Raw genomic sequence first — 21,224 nt, 5'->3', positions numbered from 1 at the left:
TACAATGAAAAAAAAAATAGTTGAACATAATATCTACATTTTGTCTCATCATTCTGTAAATGCATGCAGAAAGTAGTGAGCAGAGGAAAATGTGCTGGTGAAATTTAGACTTTGAAATGTCTTGAACAAGAATTCTTCTATAAAAGCTGAACTGGTTAAGAGTTGGAAATAATGTGCTCTCCAAAGGCCAAACTTGGCACTTTGGCTGAGAACCACCAAGGCAAAGTGGACAATTTAAAATATGGAGAAAGATATCTTGGGCTTCTGTGTCAGACCTAGTGCTGTGAGGAAGGGTGCTGGCAGAGCATCCTACTGCCAATGCAGCCTTATTTCAGTTCCCTGAACTGTGCTGCATGCACACTGGTAGCTTAAAGAGCATAGCTAACTAATAACTTTATTTGCTGGAATGTTTGCCTTAAGAAAGTGATTTTACCTTTCTTCACACAAGCCTTTTTAACTGTATATCAGCCAAAAGTAGATGAAACCTGAACTGTTTAGAAAATCTGCCCTTTGAATGTTCAGCCTTCCAGCAACACAGCCATGCATATTCACACTTACATGGCTGTTAGCTCTGCCACGTATCCTGAGGCAGGACTTTGAGAAACAGAGGAAAATTACATATATTTTCCAAGCAGACTGATAAGCCTTCACATTAAAGCTGTCAAGTGGATTTTCAGGGTAGCAAATAAAAATCTGTGTGTTTCAGAAATGTTTTTTAGAAATTCTACTTCTTATTACTTGATACTACCTTTCAATTGGGTTTTTTTTCCCTCTGTTTATATAGAATTAACTCTGTCTTTATTACATTCCTGGCAGTTGCCTCACTTTTTTCTCAACTGTTGATTTTACAACATAATAAATAATATAAACTATGCATATTTCTTGGATTTATTCAGTATGTTTGAAAGGAATTGTTGCTTCTATTTAAATATTTAAATATAGATACTTGATGTTCCTATCAATAAAGATCTCATATTGCAAAACATATGACAATAATTTGAGAATTAATTTTCTTTCTGATGGCCTATTCTGTAGCCAGTTGCTTCATTGAGTGCCCCTGAGGAGCTAAGTTTGGGTCTCAACATTTTAAAAAGCACATTCTGAAGATGAAAACCAGTATAAAAATGTGAAATTGGCTTTTCTGGAAGCACACGTGCCATTGTTTTAAGATGATTTTGCCAATACTAGCAGTGCGGCTCAGGAATTTTCTTTGGATCTCTCAAAGGCTACCCATTTTATCCTTTAATATTGGTCTAGAGGATGACCCAGTAGAGACTGGTTTCTTTGTTAACTGCAGTTTCACCTGAAAGTGAATTTTGGACAGTAATATTTACCCAGTAAATCTGAGCCCCTGCAGTCCCAGAACTGGATCTTTTGCCCTTTTTCAGTGACATAGATTGTAGTTCCATGTGGTTCTTCACATTTTTACATTGCTATGGGTTTTAGTGTCTTCCACAGAGTTTTGGTATTGTCTGAACATTGTAATACAAAAATACTTCTTACACTAGTTTTAGACTTTGGCAGGATTCGCATTCATACATTCCACCAGCTTTATCCTCTAAATCAGTAAATGAAGAAGCTAAGTAGCAGTGATTGCTGTCTGTGCTGTACCGATGTCCCTCAATTGTATTTCTTCCTCCTCTGAACAGAGTATGTATTTGTAAGGAACCTTAATGGGCTACCATTGCATTCTTCCGCACATCTATGCTTGATGTATTGGTTTTACCATTATGCTGAAGATTGAAATTTAGTAGCAGAGCCAGGGGCAGGTCTTCTGCTTCTGCCTGTCAGTGGGAGGTCTTTGTTATCTCTCCCCAAAATGCACCATCTCAATGTTGCCTCAGTAAAGCTTTTGGAACTAATTTCAGACTTATTTCCTAGGCATACTTTTATATTTTCAATGTCATACATTCTGAAAGAGTTTATAGTTGCTCATTCCTCTCTATACCTGAGCAATAGTGGGATTCCAGTGACTTTTACTAAGATGTTAGACCTTAGAGATTCACATACCTTTTCAAGAATGCTATTTGAGTGCCTGTAGAATTTTACTCAGACTTTCTGGTGTAAAGTCCTGCTTGTTGTGATCTCTGCTAACAGTCAGCTGAGAGGAACATTTCTGTTCCAGGCTTCTGTATAAGAAAATCTGATGCTTGTAATTGCCTTAACAAGAATCATATCCACAAATCATATCCTGTTGTGAAGATAGAAGACTAGACTTCTATATATAGTTTGCTCAGAGGTCAACCTCATTTCTTGTAAGAAAATGTGTGTCTTAGAGCAGACCCCAGTATACAATTCTTTGGCAGAGAGATTTAAACTCTTGTGGTTATGACATAAGTGCATGTTTCAAAAGATGGAAAAGATGGAAAGGAACAGATGAGAACTATGAACAAATCTTGCAGAATTAATCCCTTCATTGATTTGCCTGCTTTTTCTTTTATACATATTGAGCATTTTTCCCACTTTGAAGTAATGCAACTGTCCCTACCTCATGCCAATAGATATTTCACATTGGACAGCTACTGCAGTGATAACGCATATGAAATCAGGTTTCTTAAAGAACTATTACCCCAACAATTTCTTTCTCATTCAGGTCTGCATTGGTTTGGCAAGGCCTGGTTATTGGTAGCAGTGGGGGCACAAAGGTGTCTTCTGTGAGAAGCTGCTGGAAGCTTCCACCATGTCTGGCCGAGCTAATCCCTGATGGCTCTGAAGATGAACATGCTACTGGCCAAAGCTGGGCTGATTAGACATGTTGGTAACACCTCTGTTATAACATATTTAAGAAAATCAAAACGAAGTGGGGCAGGCACAGTTTTTCTTAGAGAAGAGGAGGAGGTGAGAACATGTGAGGGAGAAGAATATGGAGACACCAAGGGCAGTGGAGAAAGAGGGGCAGGAGGTGCTCCAGGAGCCAGAACTGAGATTCCTCTGCAGGCTGTGGTGAGGACCATGGTGCAGCAGCTGTGCCCCTGCAGCACATGGGGATCCACAGGGGATGCAGAGATCCACCCACAGCTCATGGAGATCCATGGGGAATGCAGAGATCCACCCGCAGCCCACGGGGGATGTGCCCATGCTGGAGCAGCTGGATGCCTGGAGGAGGCTGTGATCCAGTGGGAGACACAGTGAACAGAGGGGGGCCCCTGCTTCCAGGCTGAAGCAGCCTGTCCTTGGAGGGCTGCACCCCATGGAAAGAGAGAACCACGTTGCAGCAGTTTTGGGAGGACTGTGTGCCTGTGGGAGGGGGTCACACTGCAGCAGGTGTTTGGCTGCTGCTCATGAGAGTGGGGGAAGAGTGCTGGGGAAGTTCACGAAGTCTCCCATGGGAGGGACCTCACAGCTTCACAGGGGAAGGACTCCTCTCCCTGAGCAGTGGAAGAACACCTTGGATGACAAACTGACCACAACTCCCATGTCCTGTCTCCCTGCACTGTAAGTGGGAAGGAGTAAGGAGTTGGGGGGAAAAAAGGTGTTTTCAGGGCTTCTTTTACTTCTCATTATCCTACTCTGTCTCTGTTATTAGTAAAGTCACTTTGCAACTTCAAGTTGAAGCTGCTTTGCCCTTCAAGTGTTTTCTCCCAGTCCTTATTTCAATTCAACTCAATTTTTTTTTCTCTTTTCTGCCCACCTGTGGCAGGAGTGGGTGAACAAGTGCCTTTTATGGGTGCCTGGCATTGGGCCATTGTTAAACCGTGACAAGATCTTATATTATATGTATTTATTATTATTATGAAGACTTTACAGCATGTACAATAGTATATTAGATAGGATACTCAAATAAGAATCTAAAATGAGAAATATTTACAAAATAATTAGAAAACATTAACATTGACATTTGCCTTTAATTGTACAGTCTACAGGCGGTATAACACAGGATCATGCATTTAATTTACTAGTTTGATTAAAAGTAAATGCATGTGCTTATTCATAGTTTAGGTGGTTCCAATTAGCTCTTGAAGTCCTTCACTTCGGTGAAACAAATGGAATGTGGTAGACTTGATTTCCAGTCTTTATTGTTCATTTCATGTCCACTGGTGGGTTTTCTGCAATCTTGGGTTAACAAGGCTCTTAGATATTATTTTATGTAGTAAGGCTGTATCATTTTAAATGTCATCTTTTTAGAATTGATTGTTTGTTCATATATATGCTGTTACTACTATTAAAAGTCACTGGAATTGTAAAGCTGAATTTATTAGTCTTCATTCAAAATAGTTGAGAAATGAATTAGTGAATTAGAAAGGATTTGAAATATCATTCAGCTCTACTAAAACTGAGAGAGATTCCAGCTTCCAAGTAATTTCTTTTTCAGTTGCTTATAACTTTTTTTTTTGTGATCCTAGCAGCCAAGGGGGAATGCAGAGGAGATACAATCTTGCCAAATTTCTTTTGGCGGTTTTAAAAGTAATTTGGTTCAAAACGTGTTTGGAATTGCATTACTTTTTTTTTTTTTTTTTAAAGGCATAATATCTGCACTAATACAATTTCAGAAGTGTTGAAATTACTTTCTTACTGTGTAGCAATCACTTCCAGCAGCTGGTGAGAAAAATAACCTGAAGAGTTTCTTTCCTCTCTGTTCTTTCTTTTCACAGTTGCACAGGTTGAAACCTTTTGCTAACTCAGCTGACACATTGGCATTTTCAAAGACATTGTGGGAATGTCATCCGCTTGCAGAACAGTGTGAATAGCTTCAGAGTCTGACCTGTTGTGTGCACAGGGGAATGTGTCACTCTTGAAACATAGCTACCTTAGGGAGGTGGCTTGGCAGGAGTTGTAATGGCCAATGATGCTACAAAATTTACAATGGCAAATGAAGAATATTATACATGATAGAAACAGGAGGGTTATTTAGATAGACATAATATACTCAAGTTACTGAAGTATAAATGACTGTGAAAGAAAGGCCCAGATTTTTCTCAAGCTGTGTCTGCTATATACCATACGTTGTATTTAAAGGAGACAGAATCATGGTAAACAATCGTAGGCAGCTCCCTGCAGAAGGTGAGGATGTGTGGGAGACAAAGAGACAAAAAATGACCAGATAGTCTTTCTGCCTTGGAGACTGGGGGATGTGAGAGGAGTGAAGTAAGCTGCCTCACACCATTGGAATGATTTGCTGCTCTTTTGGTCACCTGCGGTTACTGGCAGTTGGGAGGAGCTAAAGGCAGCCCTAAACCCTGCAATCTAACACTGCTGTCGTCATCTTTGCTCTTATCTGGTACACCTTCGCTTTTCAAAGTAATTAATAATCAAGACCCAGAAGTAAGCAGTTTATTTTTTTTTTTTAAGAATATGGTCCTAGCTGAAAGGTGACGCATTCACAAACACAGGACTTCTGGTCTTCTTGTGCAGTTCTCAGCAATTATACCTTACAATTCTGTTTTAAAGAACTCACTCTCCCAACTCAGCTTAAAAGGCTGAAAACTATCTAACTTCATCTTGCATATATTTAGGGCAATTTGCAAAACCAGAGTTTGCTGGTGTTATTATAACCCACCCTGTGACCCTCCTTAGCAAAGTAAATGTGGTGAGATCTTAGCCTGGAGTCATAATAGTAGTTTCCCTCTTCCTGGTTTCATTTGGTCTCCCAGGGAGAAGTAATAGTCTCCCATGTGACAGGGGGAGGACGAGATGTTCACCTTAAGGACATGCATTGAAAATAAATCTGAAATACATTTCCTTGCTCCTTACCTTGAAATTGCCCTTTGTATTTTAGAATGGCTGCAGAAGGTCTGTGAGCAAGTCCTGGGCTACTAAGACTATCAGATGGCTTAAACTGTTCTTAAGATTCGTTTCAGTAGAAGTTGCAGGAAATATAGGTTTAATTCTTTTATTCAAACTGAGTAGATGGTTTGGGACAATTAATTTCCAATTGTTTCCCAGTAGAGCAGATTTACTTGTATATTAATGAGGCACAGGTGTTAGGCCCCTGGTGCCTGCATGCCTGGGAGGCATATTTAGGTTGTTTATCTAGTCAGCCATAGGTACTGCAAGGTACTCAAGCTTGCCTTTAACAGTTTATACAGTGAGGCTTTTTAATTTTTTGATGTTTTTTTAAATTTGCTAGCACCTGTTAAAATTTTAAAACTGATCATGTAGAAAGAAGTAGGAGTGATTTCAATAGTAAATAGCGCTAAATGTTAAAGAAAGTCATCTTCTATGATGCTTAACTGCCCAGCTTGACATTAAGAAGAAAAGAAGGTTCATTTAAGCAAATACGTCATGTGAAGAGCTAATACAGTCAACAGAGTACTTTTCTGTTGCATATTTTTGGAATAGGTACTTCTTTGTCTACAGCTGAAACATGAATGTGCTTATATTAATATTCATTTTTCTTGTTTATTCACTGAACTGCAGTACCAACATTTTAGAGGAAATGGAATAGCCTCCATAGACATTATGAATTTCAGTAGCTGGCATAATTATAGCGATCTACATATTCATTAAATCCAAAGAAGAAATGTGTCCAAAAAAACAGCCATGCGTTTAGAAGTGGTACACAACTAAATATATACATTTTAAAAAGTTGCTTTCCTCTGCTTATCCGAAATTGTGTGGTGTCATATAGTCCTTAAATCAGCTAAGGCTTTTATTTTGTTTAAATTTTCATTCCTTTTGCTTTTGCAGTAAAGAATGGGAAGAACTATTTGTAAACAACAATTACTTGGCAACTATACGGCTGAAGGGGATTAATGGGCAGCTGAGAAGCAGCAGGTTCCGTAGTGTTTGCTGGAAGGTAAGAAGAGAAAATATTTATTTACAGTTTGTGGTTGCAATATATCAACACATTACCTGATGCGCTGGAAGATTATTGATGCAAAGAATCATGAATTTTCCAAGAGACTTCATCCCAGTGTTTTCCTACTCATTTTTATAATTCATAGGACATTTGCTAACCACATCAAGTTGCTTTAAAGCTGAATTGCAGGTAATAGCAAAAGAATCCTAGGAAAGTGTATCTTTGTGCTGGTGATATGTTTAGAATTGAGTGCCACACAGCCATCTCAGTATCTGTGCAGGGAAGTCATGCACTGGAAATAATAGATAGGAGGTTAGTCTAAAACATTACGGTTTTGTGGAATTTGGGACTGCTTTAAAATCAGTCTGATGCTTCGGCTAGCTGGTGAAATTTCCTAGTGAAATGAGAAAACGAAGACCAATCCCTCTTGTAAGGACTGGATGGAGAAGGAAGCAAGGTCTTCCAGAAACACAACAGCTCCTTGGGAGTATTTTGTTTTTTAAGTAGAAGAGGAAGGGAGAAAGAAAGCAAGGTGATACTGGGTTGCTCTGTAAAGTCCAAAGAAATTTTGTAGCAATGACATCAAGTCTTCTGTTGTGCACTAACTCTGATAGCAGAGAAAAAATTTTCTAGTCGAGTTACTGTGTGTTAATTCTGATCATTTAAATTACCTCACTTGGAATTTCTCAACCATCATTTTAGCACAGAGACCTATAAAAAGAAATTTAAAATACTCCTTATATATGAATGAAAGAAAGCGAAAGTTTGAAATGTGAAATGTATGCAGCATTGAACTAGTTTAAAGTTAATGAAAATATTTTATTCAGCAAGCCATATATTGTTTTACCAGTTTGCTTCTTTTTAAGTTTTTAAGTTAGGAGGCCGTAACTCAAACCCCTGAACTAACACAAACATCGAGTCCTTCCCCGTCTACTAATTAAATCAAGGAGTGGTTTTATTTTAGAAATAAGGCAGGGTTTATTTGCTTGTCCCAGTATGCATTAGGGCTCTGTTGTTAAGTTCTGAAATTTTAAAGGTTTTTTTAGTAATTTAGGAATGTTTTTTGTTTGTCAGTACTTCTGTTTGTCAGTATTACTGTTTCTTAACACTTTACAATGTGCAAATAAAAACATTGAAAAAGCAAGAAAATACTGGGGTTTTTCCATGCTTTAAATGAAATTAAATAGTACTTTGCACTGCGTGTTTCTTTCTAACCCTTTTTAAAGAGACATGAAAAAACTGAGATGTAGACATTCTCAAAGACTTTATGCAAAACTGATCCTCTTAGCTGTCTTGCAGAATTCTAGAGCACGTTTCATTTCTTACATCAGATATATCCCTCAGTGCTTAGTTCCTGCTCTGCATTTGTGGTTCATTTTAAGCACATTGCATTAGGTCATCAGTGTTACATAAATAGCTTCAAGTTTTGTATATTTCTTTTCACGTTGTTCCAGTTTGTTTCTGCCTTGGAAGTCACCATGAACTTTACTGAAGCTGTAACAGTTTACAAAGCTTGAGTTCGTGGCTTCAGTTGACTTTAATGCTTAATTTTGCACTGTAGAACTGCTGTTGCTTCTAGCTACTTATTTATGGACTAGAAAGCACTAAAACCAGACCTATTTTATAGCTTTTTGCTTTCTTTTTCTTTCTGGGGTGGTTTATGCTGTCTGGTAGGATTTATATGCAAAGCTATGTAAAACTGATTAAACTTAATGAATTTATTTTGTTTTGCTAATAGTTATTTCTGGACGTTCTACCGCAAGATAGAAGTCAATGGATTAAAACCACTTCAGACTTAAGAACTTCTTACAATAAGATCAAAGAAATTGTAAGTTGGTACAAAATAGGTTCTCATATTTTGGCATAGATATTAACATTTATAACATAACTGGAGAGGATTTAAATTTTTTTTTCTGTTTTTACCTAGCACATTACAAACCCTCGGAAAGCAGGACAGCAAGATCTGATAATCAACAACCCACTCTCTCAGGACGAGGGGGTAAGTGAACCCAACACATGCTACTAAAATTCTCATCTTCTTCAGACTGACACAAGTGAGTTCTTGCTGAAGTAGGCAAAATGGCAGGTGCTAAAATCTCCATGCTAAATGTCCAAACTGACTTGTTTTTACAATTGTTCCACAGGTTCTGCTAACATCAGGAAATGCTCATTTTCAGGTTAATATTCTGATTTTTAGGGCTTAACTCTGAAGGCTGCGGTAAACAAAAAATCAGTGCTGGACTCTAACTAACTGATATGCTTTTTATCACTGTATGTTTTCATTTTATACATCAAATGGCTCTAGTTTAAGGAGTGTTTAAACAGTCAATATGAACTGAATGCTGTTAACAGAACACTGAACTACCCTGTCTGGAAGATTGTTCAGCCTTGAGCGTTTTTTTAACTGCATTTTGTTATACCTAAAAAGCTTTTAAGTATTTTATTGCACATATCTTTAAGCTTTTCTATTAATTATGTGACCATTGTTACCATCAAAATTCTTTTTTTATCAATTTTTTAAAATAACTTAATGCCATGAAAATAATTTTTTTTGACTGCATTTAAGAGATTTGCACCTGAAAAGACTGTCTCAGATATCTCTGGTGATATTACTCCTGTTTTTGAAGCCCATACTTCATCTATAAAGTGGTACTGTGCTCCTTATTTAATTTAGAAGGAGAGAACTCTGCAGCTGTTATGACTGTGCACATCATCAAACTATTCTTGCATCCAGCTGGACAGAAAGTTGTGTCAAATGTAAAAGATTTAAAACGTTTCTGCTGTAGTTTGTGATTATAGACAGTGCCTCAACCTGCTTTCTGCCTGTGGTGTCTTTCAGATATAGAAAACAAAGGTTAACATGTCATAATATGTGGCAGGGGATTAATCTATAAAACAAAGCCACTGACCAAATCAGGCATAGGACTGAGGAACAAGGTCTCTGAGCCTCTGCTGTAACTTAATGTTACACCCATTTAGTGTCCTGATTTTTCCATCCTTTTTTACAGTACAAATTCTGTTTGCTTCCTCGGTTCTGGTGGGCCAGGGTGGCAGCAGGTACAGGGGAGTTCCAAAATGTGGTCTAGCTGTATGAAAAGAGTTGAGAGTTAAAAAGGTAGTCACTGTATGTAAGGCATTATTAAAGGCAGAAATATTTTTGAAGTTTAGGGTTTTTTCTGAACTTTAACACAAATATAGCAACTAATTAACATGGAGTTTTGTTATTTTGCTTTCCTCCCCATAATAACATTAATTTACTTTCTCTTTTCTTTCTGTGGAGCATAAGCCACCATGGCAAATAATTGTTTACAGAGAGGCAAGAAATTGTGAAAGTATTGTACAGACTCTGTACTGTATTTCATTCACTGGTGCTGCTGTTATCTGAAAACTTACCTAACCTGCATGAATGCTGCTATAAATTTTGCTCCATCTGTATTTTGATCAAGCTACCATCCCTTTATAATAAAGGATACGGTTTCCAATACTTTTTCTGGAGCATACAATTAACAGGACTTTCTGGCTTCTTTTTGGTTAGCTTTACAACATATTTGTAAGCAAGGCATGGAAACAAAGGAGAATGAAAATGGTCATAAGCATAGCTACAGAAGAAGCTAAACATACTTCAGATTATTTTATTTAATATTTTTTATTTTGATAGTGAGCTTTAAATACTCTGGCTTTTCCTAGCATAATTTTTTTAGATTGGCCAGTCTTGGTCTTCAGGATGATGTCATTTTTGTAAAAGGTATTTGGTTGTCGTACACTCCTTATATGATTTTGTCTCCACTAAACCAAACTAGCTTATTCCCAAACAATTTCTTATTATGGATATTGCAGCAGCTTCCCATTAAAGTCCATACATTCATGGAAGAAGTATGGTACAGTCCAGTGATACAGACCTTTTTCCTTGTGTGAACAAAGGAAGTTTTTTCAGTTGAGTTGGTGGTTCCGATAAGTTTGACTTTACTCTGCCATTCTAAATATTCTTCCTGGAACCCAAACAAGTAACTTTCAAACCTGCAGCCATGCAGTGAGCAAATGCTATGAGCCTAGAACAAGGATACAGGAACTTGAATGTTGTTATTTCTGATCCTGACTTTCAAACTGACTTTCTCAGGTATGTTGTGCTGGTCAGCAACATTCTTTATCTCCCATAAAATATTGATATACCTGTCTACCAGGAATGTTGAGGATTAATTAGTTAATATTTGTACAGTACTTTGCTGATGTAGTTTATATGCCTTAAGTATTAGTAGAAGTCTTGGTTTCATACAATTATTTTTCCTTATTTCAGAGTCTTTGGAATAAATTTTTCCAGGATAAAGAGCTTCGAGCTATGATTGAACAAGATGTGACAAGAACGTATGTAGATCTTTAAGAGAAATTTCTATATATAAATTTATAGTCTGCATTTTTATGTGGTATATTTTATATTATGTTTTCTTGACTTTGGTTACTGTAAATGTCAGGTTTGTTGAACATGAATGTGTGGAAACATACATTAAATGTATAAAAATACAACTTACATGGAGTAAAAAATGAGACAATCTAGTTGAATATTAAATCCTGGAGATTTATTGGTATCATTGAAGAAAAGCTCTTCTAAATTAAGATATTAGGAGGTGTACTACTTGTGAAATTTAAAGTAGTTTTATGTATGAAGCAAAGAGAACATAAGAGAAACTGAAAGGTCTTTTAACTAAATTATGATCATAATGAAAGATCGAACAGATTACTTTCCTAATTCTCAGCACTTAATACAATCAAGAATAAAAAGCTGTTTGTAATTAGTAAGGGAAATGCCACTCATCTATACAAGTTGAGAGGATATATTTTTATTTATCACTATTCTAGTTTTATTTGTCATATATGCCTTTTAAAATTTGTCCTGATATTACTATGATTATGTTTTCATCTGCTTGGCCCTTAGGTCATTCCTGTTTAGAAACTTGTTTGAGTTAGAACACTCAGTTCCTGAAAATATTTCTTTTCAGAGTGCGAACATTGAGTAATGTGTGAATGTAATTAAATTCAATTACTGGTTTGCTACCATGTGAAATTTTACCATGTGAATATTTGTATTGCAAATATTTTTTCTTATAACTTGAAAAAAGTGATGATAGTTGTAGATTCTACAAATCCCAAGCTTACACATTTTCATTTACAGGAACCAAGTCATGCAGAAGAAATCAGTGCAGTCTGATTTTCAAATATTTTACATGTCCGTCCCTAGACCCATTCTTGGATGTATTTTGCCATGAGATGTATAATTAAAATCTGAGTATACTTTCATGTGCATTCTCACAACAGATGGTATTTTTTGTTTGTTAAAGGAAACAGTTCAGGATGTTCTAAGATTAAAATATATATGTATCTAAACTATAATTGGAGAATGAAAAGTTGTATGGAGGTTATGGTGGATGTAAGACTATTATTTAAATATATATGTATATACACACAAATTCTAGGCTCTCACTGTGGCAAATGGCAGTGTAGTATTCACTGGCATCAGTCATAGTGACTAAAGAAATTTTCATTTATGCATTTATACAAAATAATATGTACTTGAAAAAATAGTAGTATATATTGTGTCACCAATAGGAAATTAAGTCATGCAATGAAGAAGCAAAATTTATCAGTGACATGAATGTATTTGATAAGCTACATGCATTTTATATGTACACTTGTTTGTCTAATCATAAAGCAGAGTATGCATTTTTGCATATACTTATGTATCTATTTGTAAACTGTAATTATTTTAAGAAGCAGTAAGTTCTTCTTTCTGTGGCTTTAGAATGTAAAAACCTTCTCTTTACATTTACATTCTTTAAATAAATCCCTGGAGTTAGAATTTTAAATGTTTAAAATTCATCATTAATTTACAATGCTTTTTATTAAAGGTTAAAATAATTATTATATTCCATTTCCATAATCACTACTTTCTAGCTGCTGTTTCTTATTTAATGAATATTTTTATATTCTTTGTCATCTAGCTGAGTCCTCCATCATCCCATAGCATCAAGTATATAATGCTGTAGAGAGTGATGCTAACTGCACACAGAGTAGCAAACCAGAGTTCCAGCTATCAAAGCAGTAAAAAAATTACTCTATAATGCTTTTGTTAGAATTCCCTGAAGTGTAGTAACAATAAACAGGAAAGGTGGCTAGAATTAGGTTCCTAAAATTGGTATTGGTTTAAATTGGTTTAAACTTCAGGATTTTTCTATCTAAAGGCAACTGGAATAAAGTTTGTTTAAGTGTGAGTGTTTGTTCCTATGCATTTTGAGAATTCTTATCTCATCTAATTACTGGGTCTGTGAGGCCTAGATACTCACAGCTGGGTTAATCATGCTTTAGAGTCTGTGTTACCTGTAGAACTCTAGGACACAAATCATCCTTTCCTAAATTATGAATATAGATTTTGTCTGATAAATCACACTGTGGAGAGGTACCGTTTTCTTCAGTAATTATAAAAGGCTTCTAGCTCACCAGTACCTAACAAAACTTTTGTTTCCTAAAGTTAGACAATAGAAATCTGATCCATAATGTCTACGTACAATTTTCAGCCCATTGCATAAATATAACAGCTTCTAATATTTACAGGTAGGAAAGGATATTGTCAAGTTAGTCCCAACTCATTCGTGATCAATGTTTTTAAATTATTTTTTTTTTAATATTTTGCAGGAAGAGAAATCATCAGATTGACTGATGCAAAAGCATTTAAATTAAAATACCAGGTCACTTGTTGGCATCACAGTGTACATCTTGGGTTGCAAATGGCTAGATTTCATTACTCTCCTTCTCTCTCCAGTATTTTAAGAAACTAAAATGCCTAGGGGACATTTCCAGTAGACAGATCAAGTTGATGTATTCTCTTTTGTAGTAGTATTTTTATACACTGGTCTACTTAGTTTCTGCTTCAGGAATAGCAATCACAGGATGATGGAAGGTGTGTGACGATGAGTAGGGGTGGGTGCTGGGGCTCCAAACTCTCCAACCCCTAAATAAGAAAAAAATAATTTTAAAAATTAAAAAAATTATTTAAAGATAAAAGAGGCAGTGAAAAAGCCATTGGTCAGCTACATCCTTTATAAGTATGTGGAAGAGATGATAAGAAACAGCAATCCATTGATTACGATCCCCATTTCTGTCTGCCATCAAATTTGTTTTGTGCACCTGTTTATTTGTTTGCCAGCCTGTTTCTTCAAATTTGTGTCGAATTCTGGCTACCTCTGGTGCAGGGGCCCCTAAATCAGCTAAAGGAATGTTTTAAAAAGTTGTATCTGACTCACGCTGGCCTTCACTTTTCGAAAGCAGGGACCTGAACGCACCATTGTTTAATTGTAGAGTTGTGGTAAAACAGTCTAGGAGAATTCCCATGTCCTTATGCAGGCTTTCTCAGAGATGCAATTAAATGTAATATTCTCATGTTCATGAAAAGCATTCTTACCTTCCTGATTTGAGGATACTGTACTTCTTAAAACAGAGCTTTAATCATAAAATGACATTTTCTGTAAAAATCCATCCTGAACTGATAGTTCCCTCATGATCTCTTCTATTTACATTTACTATAATTAATACTTCAGCCAGCTTATTCCTGAGTTCATTATTATTCTTTCTGTCACAATCTCTGGTATTACTAGATCCTCACAGATATCTCTGTGTATTTTTGAGTTTTCTTTGTTAGTCTTCTCTTCCTAAACTTCATAGGGCAGGCCTGAATAACAGTCCTTCAGAAATAATCTCTTCAAACCTCTAAATTATGTCGATTGCCATCTGCTGTAATGCACTTTTGGTCTCAGCTGTGTCCTTCCTTTACAGTAATGTGATTAGTACAAGTGCATACAAGTTTCCAAATGTTGGTCTACCATTACCTCCACCAGGTGCCAGGAAAACGCTACACCTCTCATCCCAGTGCCTCTGTGAGGACTTCAGGATCACTGTGTTTTAGCCACAGTGTCTCCTCTGCTTTGCCTCTTGATGCAGCTCCTTCATCCAAGGATTTCAAAGCACTTTTCTAGCCTTAATTAGTCCTATTTCTGTGCCTGCCTGTCATCACCTCTGTGAGATGACCACAGTGATTAGCAACGTTAATAGTCTTATCTGAAGTAATTTATTTTAATTTCCTATATTGTTTCCCTGTGACAGGCTTTACAATAGCCTTAAATACAGCTGGTCTAAAGTACAGCATTGTAGCTCAGACCTGGGAAACTTGTTTGAAGAAATCTTATTTCAAACTATGTGATTTAATTCTAAAACTGACTATACTACAACCTTTATTTCAGCACTCTAGCCTGAGGCCTACTGTTGTCTTTAAGTATTCTTCTGTTTTTCTTTTTCCAACTTTACCATTTCCTTTCTTTCTAATATTCCACCTTTTCAGATTTTATTTGTTATTGCTCTGTATAGCTGTGGAGCAATGTGGTTTGGGGTGTTTGCTTTATGAAACATTTTCTGCCATAGCAGTGGAAACACCTTTGTTTGTGCACTTACTCTAATTTTAAGTACGTCCTGCATAATTACTCTGCTTCCTATCTCCAACAGTCAAGGAGCAGGATGCACATGTGAGAGTTGCTTCAGAGTAGTTAGAGACTGGAAATATTTACATTTTCCAATATGCATGTAACAGGATTTTCCCAGAAGCTTTTTTACATTATTCTCACACAAGGTCTGTTCCATTCTGGTTCACTTAGGATATTTGCACAGCCAAATTATTTTATACTATAAATTTTATTTGCAATAGCTGTTAAAGACAGTGAAATGGCTAATTGTGTTGTATTGAAACAGATACCAGTAAGAGATACTAGATTTTAGGGTACTGGTTTTCTTGTCAATTATGATATCTTTAAGTAATCTTGTCATGAAACGTTAATATTTTTTTCAAATATTAAATAAATATTGAACCCTTGTGTATGTGCATCTTCTGAAATACTTTCAACCATTCTTCCATTTCTTCCATTGTATTTCATTCTTGCAGATGTCTAGCTTTAATGAGATTAAGTGGGATGAGTTATTTAAATATAACTGTGATATCATCATACCTGTGTAGCAGGCTGGTGTATATTAAAGAACATGGTTCATAATTTTGGTTGCAAAACAAATGTAACAGTCATTAGTAGTATATAACTCTAGCAGTGCAGAGCAGTGGGGAAAGCAGACAAGGGAGATGCTCTTAACTAAAACCTCCTTCTAGAAGACCAGCAACTGGCATTCTGTGCACTCTATTGTTTACTTTTGCTGTATTGCTTCATTTTCAGCTTTCCTGAAATGCAGTATTTCCAGCAAGAGAATGTAAGGAAAATTCTTACAGATGTTCTGTTCTGCTACGCCAGAGAAAATGAGCAGTTGCTTTATAAACAGGTAATGAAAGTACTGTACAGGTGGCATTCATTGACTCAACATTTTCTATATGGTTTGACAATAATGTAGCTCTGTTGTATCTGAAGTTGTATCATAATGCTGAAGTAATCAAAGAGCTACTTGTCAGCTGGTTGGTAAGTAAGCTCATTGAATAACATATGCTTTTTCCTCATAACACAGTACCTTAAGTTGTTTTCTTTAAGGTTGCTAAGTTTTCTAACTTTCAATTTCTTTATAAACATCTTTTTCTTTGTCATTGGTTAAGAAAGAAAAAAACAACAAAAGGCTTTCTCTGCTTAGGTAAAGAAAGTACACAGCAGGATTTAAAATGGTACTGAATAAACAAAAAGCATAGTGACTTCTGAAATTTAGACAAAGTTTACTATTTTGAGTTTTATATAATATTTTAAGTTCTTCCCCAAAGGGTTAAAGCCATGCAGTATGTTAGCAAAAAGATCTTTATCTAACCTTGTAGCATCCAAGTACAATGCAGCTGACAAAATCCTCTTGAGTGAAGGACAAAGGTGCTACAAAATACCACTTTTACAGAGTTACTTGAAGGAGAGTCTGCTGAAACCATTTCTGATAAAATGGTAAGGAAAGCCTAAGTTGCATAAAGTCTGCATCCACAGAGTTAGTAAGTTAATTAATTCAACATTTGTTCTGAAGGTTTTGAAGTAATTGTAAACACGATACTGTATTCATATAGTAAGACCAATATGCAGAGCATCAACCAAAGTATATTTGTATTTGTTTCTTCACACAATTATCTGTAGGCTGAGTAGAGACTGACAAACCGAGGGGTACTCTGTGTGCACAAACAAAGGATAAACTGTAGAGGAACCAACTTTAGGTAGATAGAAAATTTGTCATGGCAAAAATACAGAGATTCAGTAAATATGAAGATTTTTTAAATCAATCTATGCTTTCAAACATGGTCTGTGATCATGCTGTCCTCAAGCCAGGGAACAACAGGGTTGTTTCATAGAAACAAAGGGCATATGAGTTGAAGGAACATTTACTTCTGAAGAATTTCTTAGAGATTATATAAAAAATGGACTATATAGTTATCAAACATATGAAACATCTATCAACTGGTTATTTCTCATGTTTGACAGACAGTGAGCAAGGAATAGTCTTGCATAAGAACAATAAAAATGAGATCTAGGATCTGTATTTTGAAGAGTGCTGCTAAAAAAATTACTTAACAGTATTCAGCCTCCTCTTTCTAGTGAATATAGGCCAGAGAACTGATGATGGGAGAATGGAAGAGCACATTCCAGCTAATCTAGTCTATCATTTATTGAACAAGAAGTATTATTTTACTCTTTGATATGACTTAAAAGGTCTTAATTACCCTCTGCTCATATTTAAAATCCTCTTGATTCCTTACCAAGAAATAATACCTTTCTACATGGGGATGGAATATTTAACCAGATCAAATTTTAAAAAAAAAGCACTGTGTTTCATCACAAGCTGTTAAAGCTATTATTTTCTACTAGGTGACACCCCGTTTAACATAGACCATATTGTTAATAGTTATGGGATTTTATTGAATTAATGAGACTGTTATCATGTAGTAGAATGTCTTGCTGAGTTAATTGAAACTGCAGAGATTATATAAATGGTATTAATGAACTTTGACTGCCTGATGCCTCAGCTTTAATAAAGACTGCTTGGTGGGCTAAATGAACACAGGCAGATAAAAGAACAGGTTCAATTTTGTGAGCCTACAGGCTGTTGACAAAGAAAACTTCTTTACCTCTGTTTTGAACTAGTGTGCATCAATAGTATGGTAGTTCCAAGGAAGGGGTTGCTACAAGATGAAGAGGAGAGGAAGTGCAGAAAGTTAAATGAATTTGGATCATGAAAAACTGTTGATTTAAGCTCTCGAAGCGTGTTCATTATATCACCCGAGTCTTGCAATGCTGTGCCAAGTACACAAAATAATAAATGATTGTGGTTTTCCTCTCTTGTTGTGGACATGCGTTACTGTTATTAGGAGCTTTACTTTTTCCTTACCTCGTTTTAAAAGGTTGGGTTTGTTTTGCTGCATGTCTTTAAAAATAATGCTCCTTTTAACTTATTAGTAAGATCCTCCTTTTTTGTCCCCATGCTCCTCTCTTGCTAGATAATGTTTTTTTCATGTCCACCATTACCCTTCTCTGAACTAGCTGAAAAGAAATAGTCTGTAGTCAACAGGATATGTTTTTTCCTTCTTTTATCAAATAACTAGCTAATAGTCAGTCTCCCTGATGTAGTGTTTTTACCAGACTCATGCCCCACTTTCCATAATAATAATAATTTCCACTACAGCAAAGCCTAGCGTATTTTTGAGAAAATAATGAAGGTTACCATTAATTCATTGTAGCAGATTATCTGCAAGTTGTTGTCTCCACAGTGACCTGAATACAAAGCCCAGATGAAGGAGCTTGTCTTCATACGTAGTTTCCATCATGGGGACTGGTCCTGTTGTAATCCATGAGAATTCCTCTGTCTCATTTGACCACATACAAAAGATACAATTGCCATTAGAATTATAAACCTTGGGCAATGAATGAAGACTGATAATTCTATCTGTCAGCATCTGTCCCTACCCAATGTTATCTTCCAAAATATTTGGAGAAAGTTATAGTTCCTTGAAAATTTACACACTTACAACATTCTGTTGAAACTGTTACATAGCATCAGCATACAGTATTACAAGAAGCAATCAATAATGTTTGTTTAATATGCATATATGCATGCAAGTTTTCTTTGTTGTAGGGTTTCTGAGATTTTTGGCCAGCATGAAGGAACATTTTATTTGATGAGGAAAAATATATTTCTATCCCTAGTCTAATGGAGGAGAACGTTATGGAGCTGTATTACAGATTTTAAAGGCAGAATGTTCCCTGGGATCACTGAATTTTTAAATAGCAGCTCTAAATATAAAATCTAAAGAGAATAGTGTATTGTACTTAAGAATATGTAAAAGCTACTCTTAGAGTTCTTCTGTAAGACTGGTGACAAAATTCTGGTCCTAGTTGTACTGAAAGGAAAGGATGAAAATTAAGCTAAATCACTAGGCTAACTATTGTTTGTTCATGATTTGATTGCCCTTAAAGAAGTCAATATAATTTTGAAATGCATTGATTCACTTGTCATTGTGAAAATGCTATAATTCTGGTTTTCTTTCTAAACCATAGACTGTATTATGAAATCAATATTTTGTTGTAGCTGGGAAGTGTCATAAAATTATCTGAGCTCTGTCAACTTATTTATTAACACTAAAGAGTTTTAGTAAACTGTAGCATTGAAAAAATATGTGTATGCATATTACACTGGTAGCTTTTCTTGCCAAGCTAAAAATCTCTAAACATTTGAAGTACTCTTGTAACTGAAAGATCAGAGGTATCTTTTTGAAATCCTGATATTTCATCATCTGTTTGTTTTGGTTTTGTTATATGTGGGCAGCCACATTATGATTCTATTTTATTATAGAGTTGATATATTATTATGTTGGAAGAATGTGTGATGTGCTTTTATCTTTTATAACTAATTCTTATTTTATGTCCTCTTTCTTTTTCTTCTGCTTATGTGTTTACAGCTTAGGTGGTAGTTTTTTTTAGATAGTCAAGTTTTTTGGCATTTCCATTTCTCCTATTTCATGTTTAGTGTATCAGGGCGAATAAAAGATTAGATGCAGAACTGTTAATTAAGCAAGGGCTGTATGTGTGAAAGTACAATCCTGGTTATTTAAATATTTTTTGCCACTTACATATTGTCTACTCCTGGACCTTTCTCCTTTGATATGACCATAATATTTTAAGAAATCTAAACCTGAGGATTTGTAATCTAACCCGTTTCTTGTCTTTTACATCAGCTTCTGAAATCATATGGCTATATTAGGTTTATTTTGTTTTTACTAACTGAATTTCTCTTTAGGCATCATCTTTTAAAGTTGTACCTAAAGGGTCAGAAATAGGAAGGGAAAGAAAACATCCAAACTTCAGCCCCGCATTTGAGGCTCTGTCATCTCAGTCCTGAAGAAATTAAAATTAGATTTCCTAGGATTTGAGTTGATGGCATACAGAGAGATCATCAAAATTCTTGTCCAAATTATCAAAAATCCCAGCATACTGAAATAGTTAATGATGTAGAGAGGGCTTCCACATCTACCTCTCGGGTCAGTTCAGACCACTTAAGGAAAATCGCCATTACTTCCACTGAGAGTTCAAGGGTTTGCGTAGTTAATGGATCTGGTCAGTACAAATGAAGTTGATAAGATAACTTACTGGTGTGGAACGCTCCTCAGATGCTGTGTGGAGTATCAGCTGATACACCCGCAAAGCAGCAGGCTAGCTCACATGCGTGTAACGCTTCCAGTGTTTGTGTCTGTCCGTCACTGAGGGGGCTGGAAAAGCAAATGCAGAGGCTTCTTGGTTTGGAGCTGCAACCATTAAAAGTAGAACTGCTCAGGGGACCCATCAGCTGTCATCTGACTCCTGACAGCAACCTGAAATGTCGATGTGCTTGATGGACGAGCACCAGTGCTCCTTCTGCAGCAGGATAGATGAGTCTTCCTGGAACCCCTGTCTGCCCAGAGCACTTCCCTGAGTTGGGACTGAGGCTCCGCTTGATGATACAGTTGCACCCTTGAACTGGAGCACTCCTGGCAGCGGGTTCTTCCTACAGCTGAGCAAGGACTCCATCCAGAGCCAGGCCCAGCAGGGGTAGCCTGAGCACTTGGTGTCAAACACCTGCTGTAACTGGTGGTTTTGGGCAGAGGAGGGGAATTCCCTCCCCTTAGAGTGATCCATGTGTCCAGAGGCAAACAGACAGATCTCAATCCTTCATCCTGCATCCCTTCCATCACCAAAGGGCTCCCTTCCTTTCTTTTGTACTGCTGACCCCTGCCCCAGCCTAGGGCTTTTGTAGCTCCTACCTGTTGTCCTAGTCCCAGTGCTGGGATCCTGGTGGCAATCTCCTGGGGGGCCCAGCCATGCTTCTAATGCCAGCCCAAGTCCTCAGCTTCCCACCCATTTTTTGTGTTCTGATTCCTGCCTATCTCTATGTTTTTTCTGTATCTGAATATATATTGCATATATAAGTAGTATTCTGCAGTAGAACAGTACCACATCTT

At 36.4% G+C, this 21,224-nt stretch overlaps 1 protein-coding gene across 3 annotated transcripts in view; it reads left to right on the top strand.

The window, feature by feature from the left end:
* TBC1D5 (TBC1 domain family member 5) overlaps positions 1-21,224 on the top strand; it is a 315,146-nt gene that overhangs the window by 167,767 nt on the left and 126,155 nt on the right. For all 3 annotated transcript variants that reach the window (XM_058831805.1, XM_058831806.1, XM_058831807.1), the window contains exons 7-11: positions 6,628-6,736; positions 8,478-8,567; positions 8,667-8,738; positions 11,034-11,101; positions 15,997-16,099. In XM_058831805.1, the coding sequence (XP_058687788.1) occupies positions 6,628-6,736; positions 8,478-8,567; positions 8,667-8,738; positions 11,034-11,101; positions 15,997-16,099 (442 nt within the window). The remainder of the gene's footprint in view (positions 1-6,627; positions 6,737-8,477; positions 8,568-8,666; positions 8,739-11,033; positions 11,102-15,996; positions 16,100-21,224) is intronic.

Source organism: Poecile atricapillus, chromosome 2 (assembly GCF_030490865.1).
Source record: "Poecile atricapillus isolate bPoeAtr1 chromosome 2, bPoeAtr1.hap1, whole genome shotgun sequence".
Taxonomy (NCBI): domain Eukaryota; kingdom Metazoa; phylum Chordata; class Aves; order Passeriformes; family Paridae; genus Poecile; species Poecile atricapillus.
Note: the sequence above shows the minus strand (reverse complement) of the source record. Positions and strands in the feature narration are given on the sequence as shown.